Here is a 26,702-nt window from a genome sequence, read left to right on the forward strand (position 1 = left end):
AGGTATACATAAAGCACCTGACAGAATGAACTTCCAAAAATATAAATCAGACCAGGACACTCCCACACTTCAAACTTTCTGATGATTCTCCTTACAGTTAGAATAAAAAACAAAGCCATATCTTGGCCTACCAATGCCTACATGATCACTACAACCTCATTTTCTACCACTCTTTCCTCTCTGCTAGATAATTTTCCCTTCTATTTCTCAAACACAAGTTATTTCTCCTCTTAGAGAACCTAGGAGCGTTCTGGGCTAGATCTTCTTAATCTCTAAATAGAGTAGTTGCCCAGCCTTCAGGCTTCAGGCTGCCTATCTTTTCCATGGACAACTTCCTAAATTTTATCTCCAGCCCTGATCCTTCTGCTCAACACAAGACTATATCTTGGATGTCCAACTGCTTACTTGCCATTTCTATTCAGATGCTTACTGTCCATATAAACTATGACATGTTCAAACCTGAATGCTTGGTACTTCCACCCCATTTCCCCAGACGTATTCTCTTTTCTAGTCTTTCCCATCTCAATAAATGACACAGTATTTTTAGTGATAATTCAGGCCTTAATCCCTTTTTACCTCTCAACACTTATGACTCATCCATGATCAAATACTGATGCTCAAGGGACTTGAGCACCTGCAGATTTTGGTATCCACAGGGGTCCTGGAACCAATCCCCTGTGGAGCCTGAGGGATGACTCAGTTGTGCTACAGTAGTCTTCTACTGATCTCCCTGCTTCCCCTTTTAAACTCTCACACTCTGATCACTCTCCACAGATCAGAAGAGTCATCCCTTTAAAACAGAAGTTAGATTACAACACCCTTTGCTCAAAGCCTCAATGGTTGCTCATATCACTCAGATAAACCCAAACTCCTTTCTGTGGCCTGTCCTCACTACCAGAACAATATCTACCTGATGTTATCTTATCTTCTCTCTTTCAACTTCTCATTCAGCCACACCACCCTCCTAGCCTTCACAGTTACTTGTTCCTCACCTAGAGTGTCAGACATTCACAGGCTTATGCCCTCACTTTCTTTCAGATTTCTGTTCAGACATGTTCTTAGAAGAGAGGCTTGCCCTGCCCACCTTATATAAAATTGAACTCTTCCCTGTCTATTCCCTTACCTTTTAAAGAATTTTTCATAACAACAAAAACAACAGCTCCTATATGTGTGTGTGTATATGTGCCATGTACCATTCTAAGCACCTTATATTTAATTCTCATATCACCCTACAAAGTAGGGAACTTTACTATCAGTTTTGTTGATGAAGAAACAGAGGTATAGAGGTTAAATAACTTGTGCCAAGGTCATAAAGCTAGTATGTGCTAGAGCTGAGGTATGAACCCAGGCTGTCTGGCATGGGCTTTGAGCTATTCTACTGTTTTGCCTCTTTGTAGCTCTAGTCACTGCTGAATTCATTCATTATCTTTCACCCATCCCACTTGCTTCAGTTATTGCTGCATAACCAACCATCCCCAAACTTAATGCCTTCAAGCAACAGTTTATTTCTTGGGAACTTGGGTCAGGAATTCAGGCAGCTTGACTATGCTGTTATGCTTGCTTGCCTGACTGATTTATTTAGGGGATAGGTAATTAGGTTTATTTATTTGTTTGGTTTTTCAATAGAGGTACTGGAGATTGAACCTAGGACCTCGTGCATGCTAATCATGTGCTTGACCATTCAAGCTATACTTTAAACTTCAACTTATTTTTTTTTAAGGGGGTAATTATGTTTATTTATTTATTTTAGTGAAGGTACTAGGGATTGAACCCAGGACCTTGGGCATGCTAACCATGTGCTCTACCACTGAGCTATACCCTCCCTCTTTGCTAGCCTTTACGTTGGCTGGTGTCACTCAGCTGCATTTAACTAAGAACTGGGCTGGCCTGGAAGGTCCCAGAAGGCTGGCACCTTAATGCTTCTCCATGTGGCCTATCCTTTACATTGTCTCTTATCAATCTGTGGTGTCATTGGAACTTCTTTAGAGCATGGCAGCCGGCTTCTTAGAGGGAAATGGGGAAGCTGCTAGTTCTTTTTAACGTCTTGATTCAGAAGTCTCTGAGCTTCATTTCTGTCACATTTTATTCATTTGAAAAAAAAAAAAGGCTAGACCATATTCAGAGGAAGAGGAAATAGACTCCATCTCTTGCTGTCCACAGTGGCGTTTGTACACTTGAAGGGAGGAACTGGTGGCTGCCATTTCTGGAGACCATCTTTCACACCAGAGTGCAGGCTCCACGAGAGCAGGGACTCTTGCCTGTTTTGTTCATTGTTGTGCCTCTCTCATGCCTAGAACAGTGCCTGGCACACAATAAGTGTTCAATAAATATTTATTTAGTCCTCATATTTAAGGGACAAGTGAGAGAAAGAGTCTGAAAAGGTAGAGGAAAGGTCTGAGGAGCAGGAGGAAAACCAGAAGGAATATGTCCCAGAATTCAAGGAGGAAAAGAGGGAAAGGAAGATAAGTCTGAAAATTATATGCTTTTTTTTTGGATTGATTGATTGATTGATTGATTGATATGTTTTTATTTACATCTAAAAGCTTTAAAAATAATTTAAATTTTAAAAAGCATATTCAAACTATATTCGTAAAGTTACAAATTCAAACAGTGCAATATAGCATGGAGTGAAAAGTGAGTCTTCTTCCCACCTTTGTTCCCAGTTCTCCTCCCCAGTGTCAGTCGCTTTTTAATGCATCCTTTCAGAACTAAGATATGCACATACAAAGACAAGGATATATATTCTCTCTTTCTCTCTCTTCCTCCTGTGAAAAGACACACAAAATTGGTAGAATACAATACACATGATTCAGCATCTAGCTTTTGTCCTCTTAACCTAACTTCCAGATCATTCCACATCAATAAATATAGATCATCTTCTTTCTTTTAGTTGGTTGCACAGAATGGTCCCATTCTCAGACTGTATTGTTAGATTCCAAAATCAGAAGGTGACTACTGGTTTCAGTAGACCTGAAAAAGTAGAGATTGCAGATTGGGATGAGGAAGATTGGGAGATCTTAAAAGTAGAGGTGAAAAAGTAGGTTGCAAAAGAAAGGAGGACAGAGGAAAAGCAAATTAAAGATAGGATAGGCAGGAACAGGCTTATATCCTTAAGAGTAAGAGTAACAAGAGACAGGGAGATTGAAAATACACAGAGAAGGGGTAAGTAATGGAGCAAGCCTTTAAGGAGATTGAAAGGGATTAACCTTGAGAGAGCAGAACACTTCTTCTAAGGAGAAAGAAGGAGAAAGAAAGGAAGGCTGAGGCTGCTGATAGGCTTTGTAAGAGTGACTGGTGGGAATTAAGAAAATTAATCCGTGATGGTGTCATTTTCCTCAGAAATGTAGAAGGTAAATGTTTGTTTGTTTGTTTGTTTGTTTATTATTATTTTTTAACCAAAGAGGGTAGGTGGGTAGAGTTCAGTAAGAAGGTAGAAGAGTATGTGGGTTGGGAATAACTGAGGTTGGGGATAGGAGAAATTCTGAGTAGCAATGTGTTAACGACAGTTTTGGGCTTAGCAAAATTGCCTGGCCACATGGAAGGGCTAACTGAAGTTGGACACCTTTTGTTTGCAGTGGTGCTAATCCTCAGTGTTATGTAATTTCCAGCACTGGTGTAAAAGTGTACAAGGTTAGTTGAATTGTTGCAGACTAACGGTTTTGCAGGTGATGGAGTATCAAGGAGGCAACTGAGTTAAGGATGTTGGTGAACGTAATAGACAATTTATGCACAGAAGCTTCAGACCCTGACTGCACATCTGTCGTTGATGGCCTGAATACACGCTTGTAGGTTCAACGACGGCACATTGCCTATCAGTAGAGTTTGCAAACTCTGTGTGCCAAGAGTAGCGGCTCCAGAATACTTTCTTGAGGAGACTTCGGAGGTGCGAGCTGAGTCAGAGTGGGGCTGTGGCTGCAACAAAACTAGACTGAAACTGTGTGCTGGACAAACAAACTGGTTTTACTCAGACTGTATATTGGGGAGCCCAGTGAGGATCATAGGAGAGGCCAACCCATTCCTTCCTACCACACTCCATCCTTCAGGGTTGCAACTAAACATTAAAGAACACAACAGTGTGGATACTAGGGCCAACCAGCGCCGCGCGGCGATGACGTCATTCTCGGGGGAGGAAGCGACTACCGTCAGGGCATAATCCATAGAGGCAGTCTGAAGACATTTTAGCCTTTTCACTGTCAAGAGTAGCGAATTTTCCCTTCGGACTCCGGCAGTTTGAGGTAGCAACAAAACGACTGCAGCTTCCAACCACTCGCATCACCATCTGTTACCATGGAAGCACTCTGCTAGTTCGGCCCGGCGACGCACATGTTACGTCATTGCCCAAGTGTATCTCCGGAGGGGGGCTCCGCCCTGATCTAGGGGAGGACAGGACTACTGGGAACGCCACCCGCGGTGCCTAACGCCCGTGGACTAATTTTGATCCCTACCAGATGCCGTTGGCATCTAACCCCACCTACTTCGGGGGTGATTCCCTCCCGCCTTCACTCTCGTTCACAGCCCCGCAGCCCCGCCCCTGCGCGGAGGCCCCGCCCCCCGTGAATCAGCTGATCTCGCGAACCCGCGGAGCTGCCGGGCTCGCGCCGGATGCAGATCGCGGTGCTGCCGGTGGAGCGTCAGGTGAGCGAGCGCGGCTCTTGGGTTGGCCCCGCGGCTTCTCGGGGCTGACTGGCCGGGGCCTCCAGTGTGCCTGAGGCCGGGGTCCGGGAGGAAGGGGGAGGCGCAGGCCGAGGCCCGGGAGAGAGCTGTGGGGACCCACGGAGACGGCGCCCGCGTCTTCCCAAGCCAGCGTCCGACCCACTGCGCCTGCCTGTGAAGCAGCACCCGACGGCCCCAGGTTCTCCCACCCGCCCCCGTTTCTCCCTCCGGAGTCGGAGCGCCACAGCAGAGACGCAGCCTTGTGAAATTCCTTCACGCCCCCCTTCCCGCCTCCACCCACGCTGCCTTCCACCCATTCATTCAGGAGGATTTATTGATTACCCACTTTAGGCGCAGAGCAGATAAACTGGGGTCTCTGGCCGCGAACCTTGGTGAGTGTCCTGGTGGGTTTGCCCCTGGATGCAGATCGCGGTGGAGAGTAGACCGAGGGTTTCGGTGACTTGAAAAAGCGGTTGCGAATGAAGAAAATGATTTTATTAAGAATTAGTAGTTTAGCTAAGTCCTTTGGCGTGTCAAGTGAGCCAGCAGAGGGTGTTAAGTTCTTTTGAGAAGTGAAGATACGAAAATAACATAGGGGCTATCGTGAGATAATGGTCTTGACGCTGGTATTGGTCCTCTGGGTAACAGGGCTACTTTGGAGACAGTAGCCTTATAGGTTGACCCAACCATAGGTTGGCCTAAGTGGTGGTGTACTGCTTAGGGCTTTGTTGATGAGGGAGGGGAAAAAAAACAAAAACAAACAAACAAAAAAAACACGGGTTAAAGTGGCTTATTCAAGTATTCTCTTTTTGGTTTAGAATGGAAAAGGAAATAACTTGAACAAAAACGCCAATCCTTAGTCTATAGCCTTTTGGATTTGTTGGTGGCTGTAAATGTTCTTTAAAAGGCTTCAGAGAATAAAATTGTGTGATGTGTGTTTATTCTGAACAGGTACAGAAATTCAGCAAACTTGTTTGCTCAATATTTTTTAAATTTATCATAAATATAAGTGATTTGGAGTGACCCCTTGACCTTTGAGTTAATGAATACTTTAAAAATTTAAAGGAGTGAGAAATTGGCTTTTGCAGTAAATTACAGTATTTTAATCTTAATAATACTAGCATAGTGGTGAAGATCGTAGGCTTTAGGCCTGGGCGTACCTGGAGTCACATACACTTACATCTTTGAGTTTGGGCAAGTTACTTACAAGTTACTTAACTTACCTGCCTCAGTTTCCTTATCTCTAAATTGGGGATAAAAGTACCTTCCTTATAATAGTACCTTTATATGTAATGGTTCATGTATTTATTACAGTGCCTGGTACTGTATATAAAGATTCAATACATATTAGCTATTTTTATAATTAGTTTACTTTTCCACTACATCTTGACCCACTGATTCATTGTTTTCCAGATGATGTGAAAAAGAACTGAGTATTTTTAGAAAAGAACTATAGTTCACTTTTTAAAATCAAGGGATAGTATTCAGATAATTTTATGATATAGGAGTATATTTAGAGAAAACATGATTTCAGGTTGGTCTTTAGTAACTTTGGTGTTCCATGAGAGCCTTTAATTATGGTGGAATCTATACCTAGTTTAAATTTATTACTCGGTTCCCAAACTATGACTAGTATTGGCAGATTGAAGATTCATTCTATAGCAAGAAACGTTACAAGCTGTTTCACAATATTAAAATTTGAACAGGTAATGATGCAGAAAGTAAAGTACCAAACATAATTTTGGGAGGAAAATTTGAGCGACATTATATAAGGCTCTTACTTTTTAAATTGATTTACACAATGTGGACTGGAATCCCTTCTCTTCACATTTCAACCTTTCAGAATTTAGGTTGTCATTGACTGACTTAGGGCATTTTGACTGTTTAAGAGAGAAAGGCATGGTAAGAACCTCACTGAGACCTGATTTTAGTTTTCATGTGATCAGGTGGAAAGAATACTGTTAATCTTCTATGTTTTCATGAAAAACATGCAGTATTGCTGGGCCCATTCTCAGGGTATTTCCAGAGAATATGGCTGACTTGTAAAAAACCTTTTATAATTCTGGATTAGTATGAGATTAGGTAAGGTACAATTTGAAAAACTAGGAGGGAAGGTAGAGGTGAGTTTTGAGCTGGTGTAAAAGAAGGGTTGCTTTGGTGTAGTGTGAAGTTGAGCCCTTTTCCCAGACACTCAGAGGAATGCTGTGAGGATTTTAATAACTTTGTGGAATTAAACCTACTGCATATTCCAACTGTATTAGGAATTTTTCTGGTAGAGTTTTTTTGTTTTGTTTTTATGTTTTTTTCTTTTAACTCTTCGTTGATGACCAAATAACTCAATCATCAGTAACAAGAAAGTAGTAGATTTAGTAGGATATCAGTCCTTAAGAAAATCCGTGGTAACCACAGGTAAAATAGCAACAAACTATCACTTGGTTCTTTCTAGTGTTGCATTGATTTTCCTATCCCCATCTCCTATTCCTTTGTAGATGTAATGGCGCTGTTTTTACATTATGTCTTGATGTTTGCCTGTATCACACAACTGGTAAAATAGCTGAACAACTGGTATAGTAGCTGAACTAATTGATCCACACGGATAGAGCAAAAATATTCAAATCAGCAATGTAATGAGTACTTCTTTGGGCTCTTGTAGGGTTATCTTTTTTTTTATTGTAGAGTTATTTTATGAAGAAAATGTAGTTTTCTCAACTCCTATGAGAAAAGATGAGACAGTGGGAGCTGGATGGGTAACTTTCATTCCAAGTTTCTTTTCTTCCACAACCTAAATTTTTGTTGAGCCAAATTCTTAACTAAACTTGGGACAATTGCCCAGGCTAACATCTAACAAAGATGATTATAGTACCTTTTAAAATAGTAATACAGTAGAAAATCCAGCTGTACTTTCATAGGGAAATGGATAAACTATGGTTTATTCATGCAATGGAATACTACCCTCTAGTAAAAATGAACTAGATCTTTGCTTATCAACATGAATAATCTTAAGTACATAATATTGAATAAAAAAGCAAGTTGACAAAGGATGTGTGCGTACAGTATTGTGCATTTATGTAGAGTTTTAAAACAATATAGCATATACTGCTTATTGATATGTATGTATCTAATGAAAGTAATTAGAAGTATAAGAACATACATGGAAATAAGACACATTAAGAATAGTGGGTAACTCTGGAGGAGGAAGATGGGTAGAGCGCCTTCAGATCTATGTATAACTTTTTCTTCTGTTTTAAGGAGAGCTGAAGGAAATATGAAAATGTTATTTGTTAAAATATGAGTGATGGGTATGTAGATTTGTATATTATTATTATATAATTTTTAAAAACAGATTTGTGTATAATTAAGATAGTTTGTGAAACTAGCACCCTATAATTTTTATTTATAACCAGGGCTCTCTCCCAATATACTTTATTTTACTCTGTAGCATCAAAGTAGACTCTGAAAAAAGTAATTATTCTCTCCCTGCAGTAAGAAAAGGATGTGCCAGTCAGCTCCACTGTGTAAAGCTTTTCTGAAGAGAACAAACAGACCATCTATTTATTTAGTTAATTTTACTTTGCTGTGTGACTTGTGCTCCTGGGAAAATGCTTTCCTTATATGAGGAATGATCCTTCCTGAAAGGCTGTAGGGAAATTTAAATTCTAGAGACTCTTAAGAAGTGCAGGCATATACTGGTCATGAACTCTCAAAGTAGAGGGGAGTGCGTTGTATCATAAAGCCCTGAAAGGAATTTGGACAGAGTGACTCAGATACAAAATTACTGCAGATATCCTGTAGTCATTAACACTTTCTTTTTTTTTTTCGAACACTTTTTTATTGAGTTATAGTCATTTTACAGTGTTGTGTCAAATTCCAGTGTAGAGCACAATTTTTCAGTTATACATGAACATACATATATTCATTGTCATATTTTTTTCTCTGTGAGCTACCATAAGATTTTGTATATATTTCCCTGCGCTATACAGTATAATCTTGTTTATCTATTCTACATATGCCTGTCAGTATCTACCATTAACATTTTCTTTTTTAAAGTTTGGGTAGGTTACATTTTATTACAGTGTAGTAAACCTGAGTTTTATATTGTGAATTTATATTGTGAATGTAAGTGTCCTAGATATTGCTCACACAAAATAATTCTCTTTCTCTACATGATAATATATAAACATAATGACAATGTGTTAAATGGTTGAGTAATGAATAGTTAATTTAAAAGCTGATCCTTAGTATTTTTAAACACAAGTTTAAAAACTTGTGTGTTAAATAATATTTTTATTCCTAATCAAGAATACCTGTTACTAGCACTTTTAAAATACTCTAAGTGAAACCTGTATCTCCAAAGCAGTATATTTAGGCTTGTGTATACTCCCTGTTCAGTTATGTGGCCCCTTGATGACCTTAAGCACTAGATATTATTGATTGGTAAAATAAACCAACATACTTTGAACTGTATTTCTGTAATATTGGCCTTTTTTTTTCAGTGACCATTTTAGTAAAAGAATAGTAGCAAAATATTAAAGGAATAAACATTTTATATCAGAATGTATAAGGTATCTTGTAATAATAGGCACAAATTGTACCTGGGAATTTGAAAGTCAGTTGCTAGTATTATAATATTCATCAGACTGTTTCATGGGAATTTTAGTATTTCTGAAAAATGCATTTTAAAAATATGTAGTGGGTGCAAAAAGGAGCTTAATAGGTATTCTAGACGTTTATTTTACCATTTTTTTTCCTCCCTCATGAGTAGCATTCATTTTAGAGGATTCTCACAATCAGAAGAGTGTAGTTTTAATAGTTTTCATGGTGAAATTAGCACGCCATAAAAAAATAAAAAAGAAAAAGCGAGACTGTGACACCTTTGTGTCCCTGGTTGCACCAAAAACTGTTTCCATGTACTAAGGAAAAATGGACTGTTCTTTCTTGGATTATCTAACATTTGTGAAGTGACATGAAATAAAAGCATCTTCCTTGTTAGGAAGTACCATTAGGAATTATGTGTGAGAGTTTCTGTTATGAGAAGACACTTTGCTTTTGTGTTTGATACTGACTTTTATAACAGGCACTGGAAACCTTCTAATCATTTGGAAGTCCACGGGCTGAAACTTAAGACCAAGGGCTGTCTTCCACTGAGTACTCACTTATGTGTAGCCAGCTTATACCTGGTGGTTACTATGGGTACAATAGTGTACTGATGAATAAGTCATAGTTTCTGACCTCCAGGAGTTTATAATACGTTTTGAATCAATGACTTAGTAAGTGCATTATCCCATTAGTACTTATAAATAGTAAGTGCTGTCTAGGCCAGCCTACTGACTTTATTTAATGCATTAATTTACCGAATTCCTGAACCCTGGGTCAGGATTTAAGGGGCCAATACCTCCCATAGTGGTGTCAGGCAATGCCTTGGGTGCAGCAATGCAGGCTGAGAGGGCTGGAATTTGAAGTGGCTTCCCCCTTTGATAGTGGTTGATTTGTCAAGGATTCAGTGCAAGGTGAGTGTTCCTCAACTTTCAGTGGTGGTGGATGAAGGCTTGGGTGGCAGGATATCCAGGAAGCAGTGGTTATTGATGTATAGATTAGTTTTGTAAATCAGGGGTTTAAGTCGGAAGTTGCCTTAATCCATGTGTAAACATATTGACTGAGCCTCTAAAAGCAAACATTTGTTAATCATTTACCATGTATAAAATGCCATAGTGTCTTCAGTTATTGTTTACTTCATTCACAATATAAACTTTGATTTCCTACACTGTAATAAAACACAAGCAACTCAAACTTTAAAAAGAAAGAGTAAATGACTGCATGAAATCTGTAGTGATTTTTATCAGATTCACTCTTGTCCAAAATCTTTTCAAGGCATTATGATACAGTTTGCTCCTTTATTATTATTTTTATTGTCTTCCTACCTTAATGTCTTGTCATTCTAGACAGTAATATCATTACTCTTGTTCACTATAATTATTGCTATTATTTTACTGTTTTAATCTATATAGTTATTTTCAAACAGTAAGTGAGACAGGAGAATTAGACAGCTTTGCTATTGCTAAGTTAGCTTTCTTATGCCTTGAGGGTATTGTCTACTTAGAGACAGCCATCATTATAGTCAGACAGAACATACTAGTATATGAACTCCTTTAAGGCGGGAACTTGTTTATTTATATAGGCCTTGTCTATCTACAGATATTTATTGAGTACTTATTGTATATCAGGACTATGTTAAACAGCTGGGATATAATAAAGTGTAAGATATTTTTGGCTTCCATGGAAGTTTTAGGTTAGTTCCATACCTGAGATATAGTGGGTGAGAAAAATACATGTTGTTTTAGTTGTTGAAATTTAAGCATTTTAAAGTTAGTACACTTATGACTTGCAAATTTACCTTTCACTAAATTACTAAGGCAAAAGGACTTTATCCAGAGAATAACTTTCCTAGAGATGAATATATAGAATCCTATGTGATTTAATTTTCTCTTTGCATTTGGGATAATAGTTCACTAAGACATTTCTGTTCCACATTTAAATTTTTTAAATTTATATTCTGCCTTGTTACTAAAAGGATTTAAGGCAGTATACAAAGATATGTAAATATGCCAAAGTAAAATAAGGAAACAGAATGAATGGAGCCAGGAGTGAGATGAGAATACATAGCACACCTACGGTGAAGTCCTAGTCACTTACGGGTGCCATCGTGTGGGACTCATCCTCCCACCACAAAATCTGTAATCCTGCCTGTATCTGAGCCTGTCATTTTCTTTCTTTTTAAAATGTAGACCCTTCCTCTTTGGAAAGACCAGTCCCACCGCACGTGTGTTCTGGATACTTTCTTCTCACTTTGTTTAGGCCTTTGGTTCTCCCCTCTCCTCTTGTCTCCCTTGCATCTAGGATCAGTGTCATTGTCCTGCAAACATGTTCAACTGTCTCTTATCCCCAGCCCTCCACAAAACATACCCTGATCTTCACGTTTCTCTCCAGCTGCTCCTCCCTATTTGCTATTTTAGCATTTTTAAAGAGAATCATTTACATGAACTTTATTTTCATGTCCTCACCTCCCATTTATAGTCAGCCTGCTCCAATGTGGTTTTCAGTCCCCAGCCACACCACTGAAACTGTGGCCCTTCTCAGCAGTGATATCCTGTGGACACTTTACAGTTCTCATCCTCTGAAACCCCAGCTGTGTTGACCAGTCCTTCCTGCTGGAAACACTCTCTGCTTTGCTCTGTGTACCCACACATCAGGCTCATGTTTCTTGCCTCTCAGGCCACTTCTCATTTCAGTCATCTTTGCTTATTCCTCATCCTATCTAGGCTCCTTACAGTTTGATCCTGTGTCTTCTCTTTCTCTTAATACACACTCTAGTGGTATTATCCATTGCCCTGATTTCAGATACTGTCCATTTGCTTTCCCAAGTTTATATCAATAGCTGAGTCCTTTCTTCTGAACCGCATACTTATATGTTCAGTTACTCACTTGATATGTACTCTTGGATTTCTCACAGGTATCTTGAACTTATTAAAAAATGTTGTCTTACCAGAATTTTTTTATCTTTCACTTCAGAATCCTTTCCCCTCACCTTCCTCATTTCAGTGAATGGTACCACCACTACACAATTGTTCAGGGAATAAGTTGAGGTCATTTTTGATACCTCCTTCTCCTTTATCCCCTACTTATGTCCAGTATGTCACTAAGTCCTAGTTGTCCTGAGACAGAGCACTAACTATTCTCATTATTTACCTCTTTCCACCAAATTGGCATTCTCATAAGAAATTAAAGAGCCCAGGAACTCCTTCTTCCACTAAGATGAGCCAAGTGAGTATTTGCAGGCAGGATAGTCCTTACAAAATTAATTTGGGCACTGTATGTGAGTATGGTCACCATAAAATTGACTTGAAACTTTTGAAGCAAATGATGTAAATCATTGCCATTAAAAAGTTGAGGACCCCTACCCAAAATGATAGTTGTTTTAGGACACAGGTCCCTCGTCCTTTATTTGAAACCCTTGGGGCAAGGCATGTTTTGAAATTCAGAGTTTTTCTGATCTTTAAAATAAGGTGCATAAACCATGTTATATAACACTTCTCGTGAGACCTTTGGTACCACCCTGCAGTCATATTAATGTTTCTGTGACAAAATGTATGGATATGCACACTAAAGGGGTAAAAACTAAAAGCATCATGTTAGTTCAGGTCAGATTTTGCTGTTGGATGAGTTCAAGTCAGGTTAGATTTCACCACCAAAAGACTTAAATGAAAAAACTTAGTTTTCAGAGATTTTTGGACTTTGGTTAAGGTATTATGGACCCATTGATAGTTTATAGCTTTTCTTCCTAGGAATAATTAGAACATCTAGATTGAATTTTTTTTTCTTCTTTAGGGCACTCCCAGAGCATGGTGTTAACCATATCGTCTGCATGTACAATATAGCCTAATTCTCTGTTAAATAGCAGGAGGGTGTGTGCATCCAGTGGGATCTAAAAGTGGAATCAATTCATTAAGAACCAAGGTTTGCTTTTTGCCCCTTAAAGGATCACCTGAGAGTTTAATTACTTTACATTTCACTGTAAAAGAGACAAAGTATAGAGTGTTCTACTTTAAAATGAATGTCGCTTTGTTCTGTGGCTCATAGTACTTAACAGCTGAAGGGGATGCTAGAGTCTAGCTTATTCCTTTTACAGACGCCATTGATCTCTGGGAAGACCACGTGAGGCAAAAGAGGAGCCCACATTTTCTGACTCTGTATATATCACACAGCTTCTATTTCAGCGCTGGTTAATATAATAAAGTCCTCTGAGGAAAAGTTACTGTAACAGAAGAAAAGAAGCAGAGTACAGCGATCTTGACCCCCAAAGGAATGTAGAGTAAGGACCTGAAAGCTCACCTGGGAAGAAATATCCCCAGAAGAAGCCCTACGATTAGGCAATTTTAGAACAATTTAAAATGTTAAGCAGTGAAAGAATGTAAGGAAGTTTCAATGCTATTTGAATGGTCAAGGCAAGTCTTAATAGATTTCCCAGAGAGGGGATCATAAAAATATTAGAAAAACAAAAATTTTTGGTTTACTTTTTCTGTGCTGATACAGAGAAAGAATGTTAGATTAACTGGAGTTGGTAAATGTCACATAAAATATCTGAGGTAAAACTTTTTTAATATAAGCTTCCCACATTTAGGTGCAATGTTCCTTTTTCCTTAGCAGTCATTTCTTTTTTTCTCATTGTCTTATTTGAGTGTCAGGCAGACATGTCTCGGAAGAAGTCAGATATATTAAACAACATTAAGATGAAATTAGATAGATGTGTAAATACTGATAAAGAAAGATGTCTATGAAATAATATATTAATTTTCTGTTGCTGCTGCAGTAGCATTTCTGCAAACTTAGTGGCTTAAAATAACACAAATTTATTATCCTAGAGTTCTTTAGGTTAAAAATCTGACACAAGTTTTGCTGGGCTTGCTGGGCTAAAATCAAAATATCAGCATTTTTTTTCTGGAGGCTCTAGGACAGAATCCGTTTCCTTGTCTGTTGCAGCTTGTAGAGGCCACCTACATTCCTTGGCCGTGGCTGCTCCCTGCCATCTTTAAAGCCAGCAGTTCAGCATCTCTCTGACTTGCTTGCATCATCACATCTCTCTCTTGGACTTTTCTTCTGCCTCCTTCCACTCTTAAGGACTGTGTGATTGCACTGGGTCCATCTGGATAACAAGGTTATAATCCCCCCAATTTAAAGCCAGCTGATTGGCAGCCTTAATTCCCCTTTGCCATGTAACCTAACATAGTTACAGATTCTCGGCATTAGGACATGGGCAACTTGGAAATCATTGTTCTGCCCACTGTATATAATAAGTAACAAAAGAAGTTGCCAAACAGTTTGTAGTGTTTTCATTCCATTTGGATTTGAAAAGATGAGTGATGGTGAGAAATCATATGGCATAAGGTATAATCCATTTTAAGAAAAGTCTGACCAAAAGAGAAGAAAGGTCAGCTGCTTTATTTACTTTACCAAAAGATTCTCAACATTTTTTGATTGTCAGGCAATAGGCCACAATTCAGTTCCACATGCTCCCAGAGGAGTTCTCTGGTTTCCATTGGGCATTGTTTAACTTTAATTAAGGGACCGGTTACTCCTTGATCTCTGATAGATAAGCACAGGTTAGACCTCACTTTGAAACTTCTCTGTACACCATATACTGTACATTTTACTAGAAGTTAATTACTGTCACACAAAGCATGGTACCACTTAATATTTATCATGTTTATTAAATGAATGGCATTTATTCAATCTATTCAGATATATCTTTCATTTACATAGTACTCTTCATCCAACTTTGAATGATTCAGAATCTTTCTAAAATAAGCATTAGGTATAGAGTAACTTCCTCCAGATATACAGATGGAAAACAGTAAGAATTCACAGGCAACCTGGAGTAAACAGATGGGTCTTACATCACTCCTGCTGATATGGACTGTTTTCAGAGAACAGTGATCATGCCATATCCTTTTGCAGGAAAATAACAAATTTGGCCCCAGTATTTTTGTTGTGCACACATCTAAAACCTCATTGCCCTTATTTTCATGGGTTTTGGTGTCTTTAAAGATGTGAAATTTTTAGTTGAAATGTATTGAGCATTTCTGTCTGCTTATTTATATTTCTAGCTCTTACTTTATTAAACATTGAGTTTCTGAACTGATGGGTCGTGATATTTGTACTGTAATTTTCATATGGCTCTTTTTTTATTAAATGGTAGATTTTAAAGCAGGTATTTTAAAATTCAAACTCTTTTCTTCTAGCCCTTTGGATTATGGTTTTTGAATTGATTTGGGAAAGATAATACTTGTTCCAGTAAATGGAAAACTTTCTGTTTTAATGATGTTTTGTGTGTGTGTGTAAATTAAATTAAATTAAAAATGTAAATTAAAACCATGTGAATCTGATACATTACTGAGGAGATTTTAGAAATTCTTCTTTATTTAATTGATATTTACATATTTGTTTGTATGTTCCAGAAGCGTTTAAAAAGTAACCTTAATGTGTGTGTATAATACTTAACGTACTGAATTTTCAGATTGAACTTCCTTCTTTATAATGAAAAACAAGCCAAAAAAATCTGTTGCCTGACAAAGTACAGCTAAATTGTAGGTAGTCTTTTCTCGCTTTGACATTACATTTGGCGATCAACAGACATTTTTATAAGCTCAGTGGGCAGGCTCAGTTTAGAGATTCAACTTTGGCAGGTGGGATATGAAATAGTTTAAATAGTTTTGTTGCGTATTTGTTGCCCAATGAATGTGCATTTGTTGGAGGACTGCTTTTTTTCCTTCTTTTTAAAAATCTGACAAATAAAATAGCAAGGTACTCTTACACTGCTCTTTGTGCTTACCTGTGTTTTGCCATTTAGGTCTTCATAAACCTTTTGCAAAGAGGGAGTGATTTGGTGATGGAGTGCTCCCACTGACCGATGGACTCAAAGAAGAGAAAGTAAAGCCATTTCTTCCTTGTCCCCTATCCTTCTAGGAAAACAGAACAGACAGTTCCACTTCCATGTAGCTTCTCTTCAGTTTAATTTTCTTGATGATAGTTACTAAGTAGTAATAGTGACATTTGTGTTGATTGGTAAAGAGATGAAGATAATTATAATAAAGCTAATTAGTGATACTTTGTTGCTAGTTCTTTTTTTAAAGTTTTTTTAAAATTTATTTTTTTACTTTTTTTGTGGGGGGGGTAATTAGGTTTATTTATTTATTTTTAGAGGAGGAACTGGGAAGTGAACCCAGGACCTTGTGCATGCTAAGCATGCACTCTACCACTTGAGCTATATCCTCTCACCTGCTAGTTCCTTTTTAAAATGCTTATAAAAGGCACACAGTGTCTTCATTTCATCATTTTAAAGCTTTGAAGCCATTTTTCTCACACATAGTTTCAGGTTTTCAAAGGTAGCCTTATTAATTGTAATCACCTTCTATCCTTAGAAACCTAGTCATGAATGATATTTTGAAAGGAGGGTTATGTTTGGCTTCCCTTTCATAAAACCATGGTTATGCCTAATTATAATTTAGAGGAATATTATTTAGCAAAAGTAGAGAAAATTCTAGATATTATAAAATAAAACCAAAAAAAGTTTTTGTGCCTCCTTAAAACATTGGTGTCAGTGTTCTAGAAAAAAGAATATGAAAAAAAATGTCCCATGAGTGGCAACACAAAGGATAATTTTATATAAAGGAAACCCAGAGTATGTTAATGTGGCCTTTTCTTAGCAAAGGAAACAGTTAAGATATGGCCATTATTATGCAGCTGTGTGTTTTATGTTCTTTGAACCAGAGCCATCAAATGGATAGAATTCTTTAGCTGGAACATGAGTAAAGCACAAAGGATTTTACTGGTACTTGTTATAAATTTAATTCTTAAAAATTTAAATTGGAATTATAGAGCTTAAATTCAGTGTAAAGTGAAATATGGATCCCTATTCCATCTGTCTTTCTCATCAAATAGTTTTTTTTTAACCAAATTAAGAGTTAAAATTTTAAAATAAGACTCCAACTGAGGACATGTTATAACTTTAGTATCTAAACAAGGAGTTAATGTGTCAAGAAATTAGAATCTTGAAATTTTATGTTACTAAATCAGAAAACTTCAGAAAATAGCCCAAGTTTTTTTGCTTCTTAGAGATAAGTAATTTGTAGGTATAGTAATTTGTGAGTTTATTCTTAAGTTTTTAACATAAATAGTTGTTTTCTCTCTGTTCCTGTGTCATAACCAAATCATAAAATAAGTGCTAAACTATCTAACTCAGTCACCCATGTACTGGGAAAATGTACAAATCTCATGAAAGTATTAAGAAAAAAAGGTACAATTCTGAACTACAGGAACAAATTAAGCTATTTTTCTTAATGTTTATAGCTCAACAGAAGCTGAAGGATCCAAAGAAAGAGGCCTGGTCCACGTCTGGCAGGCAGGATCCTGTTTGGTAACACCAGAGAGATTGCCAGGCTGGGGAGGAAAGACTGTTCTTCAAGCAGCCCTTGGAGTGAAACATGGAGTTCTTCTGACTGAAGGTATTGAAAAGAATGGCTTAGCAAATACTGAAACTGACAAATGTCTGAATGTGTAAGCACAGGTAAGAGAGTTACTAGGTACCCGGGGTTCTGAATGAATTTGGCTGGAGCTTATGCTCTTTTTGTTTCCAAAATATGTTCTTACTGCCTTATCAGAAATCAAATTAGTTCTTAAATTTCAGATGTACCACACCTAGAATAAAAGGGAGAACTATGGTTTAAAAAATTTTATAGTGATAAGTATGTGAAAAAAATTGATTTTTTAAAAGATTACTTATTCAAAGACCCTTTTGCTATACCTTTGTTCATTAAATGTATCAGAATAATAATGCTAATAATAGCTAATGTTAGTAAACAATTACGTGTGCCAGGCACGGCCCTAAGCACTTTATATGTGGTATGTCATAGAGTCCTCACAGCCACCTTATAAGGTGGCTACTGTCATTATCCCCACTTTGCAGATGAGGAAGCTGAAGGTCAGGGAGGTTAAACCATTTCCCCAAGCACACATAGCTATTTAAAGGGCTGGAGTCAGGATGAGAACTGAGAAAGCCTGATCTCAAAGCCCTTTTTTTTTAAAAAAATCACTTGGCTGTACTGCTTTTCTCAGGCATAAATAGCAGCTTATAAGAAATTAGAATAAAATCTATGAATCTACATAGACAGAAAACAGGCTATAATTTATATAGAGAGCTGCCTTTAATTTTGATAACAGTGTATCAACTCATTCATGGGAAATTTGATTTAGGTCAGGACTGCCATCAACTTTACTATTTTATAAATTTCTATTACTGTTTTATAAATTATATGAATATATACATTTATAAATAAATGTAAGCCTTTGTTAAGTATTTAGAAATGATTTGGCATTTTCCTTGTAGGAACTAAGGGAAGGCAAATTGTAGGAAGCAAAGCTTAAATCTGATCATGGTGCAGGGGAAAAAAAAAAAGGAAAAAAAAATCTGATCGTGGTGGTTTTATGGGATAAATATGGATTTCTTTCTAACCTTTTTATTATTATGTTGCTTTTATTATATTAATACATACTACTATTATTATATTAGGCCAGAATTGGCAAAAGCCTTATTTTTAAAATGTGAACTATGTTCAATACCTGTTCTAGGAGCTTTAAAATCTATAGTTCTCAAGCATACATAAATGGAATTCTGTTATTGTTACTGTTTTATTAGCCCTTCAGTAAGGTATTTAGGACCTTTTCATGAGCATGATATCTTTAATCATCTAGAATCAAACCTAAAAGCCTGGGACAACTGAGTGAAAACTTTAAAAAAATATATAAACAGTTACCTATCACTATTTATGTTTAAACAGTGTCCTGGTTTAAGTGTCAAAGTTACAAAAAATATCCTGTCTCACACAAGTGTGTAACTTGAAATGGCACAAAGATCTCCAGTGCTTTCTTTTGAAAGTGAGGAAATGGCACTGAGTGAATATTAGAACTTTTCAAGCTTCTTTGTCTCTATTCAATTTAACCATTAACTCATCATTCAATGAGGACACCTCACTGACTCACTGTTTTTGAGGTACTCCAGATTAAAAACTAATGCTGTCTAAATACTCACTTTTTATGCGGTTTTGCTCTAGAGAGAATATTATTCTAATAGAATAATTGAAAGTGTTGGTGAGCCTTTGCAAGTGTGTCATATCGCTTGGGAAGAAAAATTGGAAAGATCTTAACCAGTGAGCTTATTTTCTCAGTACTCTATCCAAATTAGCAAGTCCCTAATAAAAGCTGTATCTTCCCTCTAGCTGCTGTTGTATCTTTCCTTATGTAGATGTTGTAGTCAGCTAATTTGAGCATATAAATGTATCTGCTGTGTATAATAAGCCAAAGATAAAGTATGCTTTTTTTTTTCCCCATCAATTACTGCTTTGTAGAGAGAAAATAGTACTTATTTAGTCATTTATTAAAAAAAAGAATGAGTCTCTGGTCACATAGGGAAGAAAGGATAGTGTTCTTGGTTTAATATTTTTGAAAACCCATTGCCAAGTCTTTGTTCCATTTGAGTTTATTAGCTAGCATAGATCATATGCACATGCCCCCGAATTCCTGTAATGCCTGCAGTAAAACTATGACTTAGTAGCACAACTGAACACAAACAGGTTATCATCTTTCACGTACCCAACTCACTGGTACCTTCCATATTAATTCTAAAGCTAACCAGTTACCCTTCATTCTAAAGCTATCCAGTCATAGCTTCATTTATTTTTTGCTTTTTTTTTGTTGTGATTTGCTTTTAAAACAAATGGCACCTCAAAAATTCTATCTAGTACACAATATATAATTATATACAGCATTTAAAAATTATACGTAGTATACACAGCATGAAGACAGCCATGTCTTGTTAACATTAGTGATTTCAGTCCAACCTGGAGGTATAAAGCTAATTTCATAGTTTTGGCCAAAATGAATCTCTAATGTTTTTATGCAATAACATAATTTTCTTCTGCTCTGACTTACTCAGTAGTAGTGAATGTTATAGGTATTAGTGAATGTGTATATTTTATCTTCTGCTTATTTTATCTTGTCACAATCATTATTTGTCTCTGGACTCTTGGAATCTGTTTCTGTAATAGCCTATGACAATAGCTGACAGTAACAGATCCATGCTCAGTGTTTGTAGGATAAGCTGAAGGAGAGGAGCAAGATCCTACAGTTCGTAGAGATTGTCACTATATTTCAGAATGTTGAAAAATGTTACTTGTTAAAAGATGAATAAATGTGAAATATCATATACTTGAAATAGATCGCTACAATTGTGCTTTTGAAAATTAAAAAAAGAAAAAAATTCTATTTAGTTAAACCTAAGTTAGCTGATAAAATTTTTAGTTGATCACTAACTCCCTCCCTTGTGTTTTTGTTTTGTTTTGTTTTGACCTTCAGATGGTGAGGTCTACAGCTTTGGGACTCTCCCCTGGAGAAGTGAACCAGCAGAGATTTGTCTGAGTAGCCCTATTCTAGAAAATGCCCTGGTTGGGCAATATGTTGTTACTGTGGCAGCAGGGAGTTTCCACAATGGAGCAGTGACAGAAAGTGGTGTAGTGTACATGTGGGGGGAGAACTCTGCTGGCCAGTGTGCAGTAGCTAACCAGCAGTATGTTCCGGAACCGAATCCTGTCAGCATTTCTGATTCTGAGACCAGTCCTTTGTTAGCAGTCAGGATCTTGCAGTTGGCATGCGGCGAGGAGCACACTCTGGCACTGTCCATAAGCAGAGAGATTTGGGCATGGGGTACTGGTTGTCAGTTGGGTCTCATTACCACTACCTTTCCAGTGACGAAGCCACAAAAGGTGGAACATCTTGCGGGGCGAGTAGTGCTCCAAGTCGCCTGTGGTGCATTCCACAGCTTAGCACTGGTACAGTGCCTCCCTTCCCAGGATCTGAAGCCAGTGCCAGAAAGATGCAACCAGTGCAGCCAGCTCTTAATTACGATGACTGACAAGGAAGACCATGTGATTATATCAGACAGCCATTGTTGTCCATTAGGCGTGACGCTGTCAGAATCCCAGGCAGAAAACCAGGCCAGCACTGCCATCAGCCCCTCCACTGAAACCCTTGACAGCCAGGGAGAAGTATTTGAGAACACTCTCGTACAAAATGAGCTGCCTGTTGCTACTGAACTGAATGTTGGAAATGTTCAGACCACTTCCTCCCCACAAGACGTCATGGGAACAGCTGAAATTTCTTCTGCAAGAAATATACCATCGTACCCTGACACTCAGGCAGTAAATGAATACGTGCAGAAACTGTCAGATCATTTAATAAGAGAGAACTCAGAGAATGGTGAAAAACCAGTGCCATCTCAGGTACCTGCTAAACTTTATAATGTAAAGGTATTTCTGGAGTTGAACCATATGACTTTTTCTTGAGAAACATTAAAATGCCTAAGGGTTGGTATCATTTTTCATTTTTTGAGTTTGACTATAAGTCTGTCTTACCATGCAAACCTAGATAAGCACAACTGAATTAGTTCAAAATTACTCTTAGGTTCAAATTCTAGTCCTTTATGATATTGAAAGATGTCATTCTGGGCTTGTTTTATAAGTAACACAATCCCTTATTTTTTTCTTAGTACTTTTTCCCCCATGGTTAAAGTACTGAATTTTGGTGGGCCCCTAAAGAGTTTAATCTGTCATGGCAATGTATTCACAAAGAATTGTCTGATCTATATTTGTAGCATTCTTCAGAATCCTTTCCTTCTTTATCAGGAAAGGTTGCTATGTGGAAGATCCCTCAACTGTAGGCAGATTTAAAATTTACTAGCAGTATATATTGTTTGAATTCTTGAATACCAGTGGTCCCTACGGGGTGTCATTAGGGGGAGGGTTTAATATTTTCTTCATTTTATTTAAACTACTCTCAATTTGGAAGTTTGTAGTAAATGGAGAAAAGCTATTTAAACAGGGCATACAGTAAAGTTTGTCTCCCTCCTTAAGGCAAATTGTCCTAAAGGATACTCGATTTTTTTACTCTTAGAAGAAGTCCTTTGCTTTTGCTTTTACCAAAACCGCAAGAGAACAAATCTAAACAAAAACATCCAGTTATCAAAGAACAACCCTGCGGCGTTGTTTTCAGGTTTTTGAAACCTGGGAGCCTCTTGATTCTTCATTACTGTTGTTTACTTGCTCAGGATAAGAACATGGCTTAGAGGTGTTTTTAGAAACACTTTTTATTTCATGGTAATCACTGAACCTTGTAGAAATCTGATTTTTTTTTTAAGTAGGAGGAAGTTGTTTGGAGAAAGAAAGGAAAAACTAAACAAGGCAAAAGTAATAATTTAACAGGACTTGTACATGTTTTTAGAAATGTTAAACTCTGACTTTTCAAAAGCCTTTCCTCTGATTTATTAATTTTGATGCCAAAGTTTATTATATATAGTTTATTTGATTAATAAATTATCATCATTGAAAATGTATTTTCCTTTAGACTTACTTGGTTAAACATTAAAGTTTTTGTTACCTATGCTAGTTTTAGCAGTGTTTGTTCCACTAAATTTAGTTCTGTCTTTGTAAATAGTATCTCAATCATACAGCTAACCATTAGGAGTTTATGTGGCTTAGGACAAGTTTTTTTTCTTCTGGCCAAGTGTAACTAAGAGACTATTTCACTTTTGTGAAATAAACCAAAATATTTGACAGTGAATCATTACTGAATTTTATTATTGGTTGATTGGGACTCCTAAAATTATGTCTTTCATCAAAACTACTGGTTATGTGTTCTTGTTTTGTTTATTTTATGTACTGTTAAGTATAATTACGTAGAGGAGCCAGTTAGAACAATAGTTTAGAGTTTTATGACTTTCCTTCACCTAATGGTAAGAACTCCCTGAATTGGTCACCCCTAAATATTATCGCTGCTTCTCTTATGAGCCTTTGTAAACAGACTGTGGAAATATGGACACTAGTTTTTCTGAACAAGTTATCGTGGAAGCTGTGTCACCACAGAAGTAATAGGCTTTATATTTATCTTTTGTTTTATATGGTATATTTGTTTATTTTGTTGGATATTTAATTAGAGACTCACACAGAAATAGCTCTTTTGGATTTAATGTTTAATTCAGCAAAATGTATTGAGCACCTACTACATGTCAGGCACTCTACAGGGAACAGGAATTATTTCCTTTAAGAAAATCAGAAACCAATGTTAAAAAAACTTTTTTTGAGGGGAAAGATATGCTCCCTCCTGGTGGTAGAGCGTATGCTTAGCATGCACAAGGTCCTGGGTTCAATCCCTAATACCTCTATTAAAAAAATAAATAAATGAACCTAATTGCCTCCCCCCACAAAAAATTTTTTTTTAATTTTTTTATTTTTAATTAAAAAAGTTTTTAGTTTAGTTTTCAATTCAGAACAAATTAAGAAATATATATAATACCCTGGGATCTTTGGGTAGCATAGAAAACAAACTTTTCATTGTGACCTATGCTCATAAGCCTAAAGCTTTTTTGTATGTTTAGTGGGTACATCTGATGACTTTCTTCTTTAGTAAACTATGATGCTTGACAGCTCAGAGTAAGTTTTAACTGATTTTTCACTAAGATTATAAAATTTTAGTTGGCTTTCTAATACAGCTATGACTAGTAACACTAAGAACATTGGTCCAAGTGTTTAATTATTAATCTACCACATTTACTCAGTGGTAGTGAGAGCAAAGGTAACTCTTCAGTTTACCTTGCCCCTGAGTCATGGAAAAGAACTCACTGATGAGACAGTAGATGAACTTGAATTTCAGAACATAATTTGGGGGCTGTTAATTCAGAGGTATAACTTATTTTTCCTGCCTGTGTATGCCATATATAAATTCCTGTTTATAAAGAATTTTAGGATAAGTAGGCAAAGCTTTTTCTTCTTAAAAAATATATGTATTTTTCTGATTATTTCTTAGTAGTGATCTGTGTAAATTTTCCTAGAAGCAATCAATAATAAAATTTGCATTTTTTTTAGCCTTCTATCCAGGGCAATTACCTCATATTAAAGGCTATGTTTTCAATACCTTCCCTCCCTTCTCCCCTCTACTGTGTTTAATTTTATAAAAGCAACTGGGACCTGTTTTTAAATACCATGATAAAAAACCACTGAAACAAAAGGAAGTACTTTTGATAAGGAACTGTTAAATCAGTGACCAAGAAGGGATATATTTAGGTTGGAGATGAAGAGACCTTTTCTGTTCTTTTGGATTCATATATTTGCAAATAGTGATAGATGTTACACTTTCTTTTTATTGATTGCTTGCTATATGAGGGATTCTATTTTTACATACTTTTTTATGTGTGTATATTTTAGCCTCTTATAGAAGAAGCAATTCCTAATCTTCACAGCCCACCAACCACAAGCACTTCAGCCCTAAACAGCCTAGTGGTCTCTTGTGCATCTGCTGTTGGTGTGAGAGTGGCTGCTACCTATGAAGCTGGGGCCTTGTCTCTTAAAAAAGTTATGAACTTTTATAGTACAGTCCCTTGTGAACCTGGAGCTCAGGCAGGCAGTGGTCCCATAGGCCCAGAAGGTCTGAAAGATAGCAGAGAAGAACAGGTTAAACAGGAATCAATGCAAGGAAAGAAGAGTTCGAGTCTTGTGGATATCAGAGAAGAAGAGTCAGAGGGAGGCAGCCGAAGACTCTCCCTCCCTGGACTGTTGTCACAAGGTAAGGAAATAACCAGGTTTTATGATCTGACTTTTGATGACTCCAAGATGCTCCTAACAGCACATGTTGTGTTATAATAACTTTGCTTTCCTAATTGCTAAAGCTGACATATTCAAATGTCAAAATTTATTTAATTTTGGTCATTTTAGATTGTTTTAAAAGAGACTTATATATTTCTCTTTTTTATAAGTAACTTTAGACCCTTAATTTTTCATGATTTCTACTTATGAATCTGACTATGAATCTTATTTTATTGTTCTGGAATGTAGCAGTAGCCTCCTTACTTCCTAGTTCAGGCCTGTACTCCAGATAGATGAATTTTCAGATGTAATCACTGGATAAATGAGAAGTTAATGTATTTAACCTGAAAATGAAGATGACTTTCAGCTTCAGTAAGAGAAAACTTCATTTTCTGAAACCATTAGCAATAAACTTCTTAGAATAATGAGGCTGTTACACAGTTGGTTCGTCTGCATTTCTCAGTCAGTTCAGGAATCTGTCACGAGACTTTTGCTTTCTCAAAATGCAGCCTGAGGATCAGCAACATCAACAGCATCTGGGAATTTGTTGGAAAGGCAGGCTCTCAGGCTCCTTTCTTATTGACTCCAGACTTAGTGAGTCAGAATGTACACTATAACAAGATCCCCAGGTGGTTAGTGTGCTTGTTAAAGTTTGAGAAACACTGGATTTGACTAGGTGTTGGTGAACCTTTTCTGTGAAGAGCTACAGAGAAATATTTCATGGCTTGTAGGCCATATGGTCTCTGTTATAGCCACTCAGCTTTGCTCAAAAGCAGCCATAGACAACCAACATCAATAAATGAGCTGTATTCCAGTAGAACTTTATTTATAGAAACGGACAGTGGACTGTATTTGACCCATGGGCTATAGTTTAGAGCTTTGCACAAAATGCTGTAAACCAGTGATGAGGAAATTTGGAATCCTAGACTACACTAAAACTTACCTTTTTCTGCTCTGCCCCTGTTCCCTACACTTGTTCTACTTACTAACTGCTCTCTCTTGTGCCTCTGAGCACTTCTGCTATCCTGCTATTCTCTTTATCACTAGATTCATCTGTGCAAATAAAATCCTAGTCCTGGTTAATATGTGTGTGTGTGTATGTGTGTGTATCCCATGATTTCTGTTAGGTTTGAAGGAGAATCTTGGGCCAAAATTTTCTTATTCTGAAATGTCTTTCAGCATTTTCAGTGTAAATAAAGTATTTGAGATCTCCTTGAACCACAAATTTCTGTCATGTCATTAGATCATGTGAAATAAGCAATTCTACTAATATACTTATTTCCTTAGGTTAAAATTTCCTTAGTAACCTGAAATATTTTTAGAAAATTTTTCCATGTATTCTTTTTCTCTCTGTTTTAAAATGACCTGGAATACATCTTTGAGGAAACTTGAAGTAGTTTATTTGAATCTCTGTACAAATGGATGGTACACTTAATAGAAAAGATTTTGATCTTAGCCAGTGATGATCACTTTTTGGTGTCCCACAACTTAATGACCAAGTGACTAAGTCTTGATAATTTTCTTCAAAACATACCCTGTCACCAAATTGATATATAAGACTTAAATGGTGTTATATTCCTTTGTTATAATTTTGAACAGTCTAAAAGATGTCAGCACTCTTTTTTAAAAGATGATGTTCTCTATAAAATAACTTAAAGTAGGCAGGCAAACTATAGGAGCTTTTTAGTAGTTCCCATTCATAATCTTTTTCTCACTGTAGAAATTTTCAAATTTTATATCTAAAATAAATCTTCTATTATAATATTTATAATGTGTTTAAATTTAGACCTTAATTTGGAAAGGCTTAACTTT

The 26,702-nt window shown here is 36.9% G+C and overlaps 1 protein-coding gene and 1 long non-coding RNA gene across 4 annotated transcripts in view; one reads left to right on the top strand and one right to left on the bottom strand.

Annotated features, from left to right (window-relative positions):
• Window positions 1–2,140: 2,140 nt before the first annotated feature.
• LOC140696649 (uncharacterized) lies at window positions 2,141–4,258 on the bottom strand. Its single transcript, XR_012073158.1, has 3 exons — window positions 4,141–4,258; window positions 2,652–2,765; window positions 2,141–2,302 (listed from the first exon to the last, which is right to left on the bottom strand). It is a non-coding gene; the product is annotated as an uncharacterized lncRNA (long non-coding RNA).
• Window positions 4,259–4,551: 293 nt separating this feature from the next.
• Window positions 4,552–26,702, top strand: part of ALS2 (alsin Rho guanine nucleotide exchange factor ALS2) — a 67,566-nt gene continuing 45,415 nt past the window's right edge. For 2 of the 3 annotated variants that reach the window (XM_072961460.1, XM_072961461.1), the window contains exons 1-5: window positions 4,552–4,635; window positions 16,055–16,134; window positions 17,554–17,708; window positions 20,614–21,536; window positions 24,513–24,870. In XM_072961460.1, coding sequence (XP_072817561.1) covers window positions 16,115–16,134; window positions 17,554–17,708; window positions 20,614–21,536; window positions 24,513–24,870 — 1,456 coding nt within the window. In that variant the 5' untranslated portion in view covers window positions 4,552–4,635; window positions 16,055–16,114. Of the gene's footprint in view, window positions 5,046–16,054; window positions 16,135–17,553; window positions 17,709–20,613; window positions 21,537–24,512; window positions 24,871–26,702 lie in introns of all 3 variants that reach the window. The other variant, XM_031678125.2, reaches the window with a different exon arrangement.

The sequence above is a fragment of the Vicugna pacos genome, chromosome 5, assembly GCF_048564905.1.
Source record: "Vicugna pacos chromosome 5, VicPac4, whole genome shotgun sequence".
Classification (NCBI taxonomy): domain Eukaryota; kingdom Metazoa; phylum Chordata; class Mammalia; order Artiodactyla; family Camelidae; genus Vicugna; species Vicugna pacos.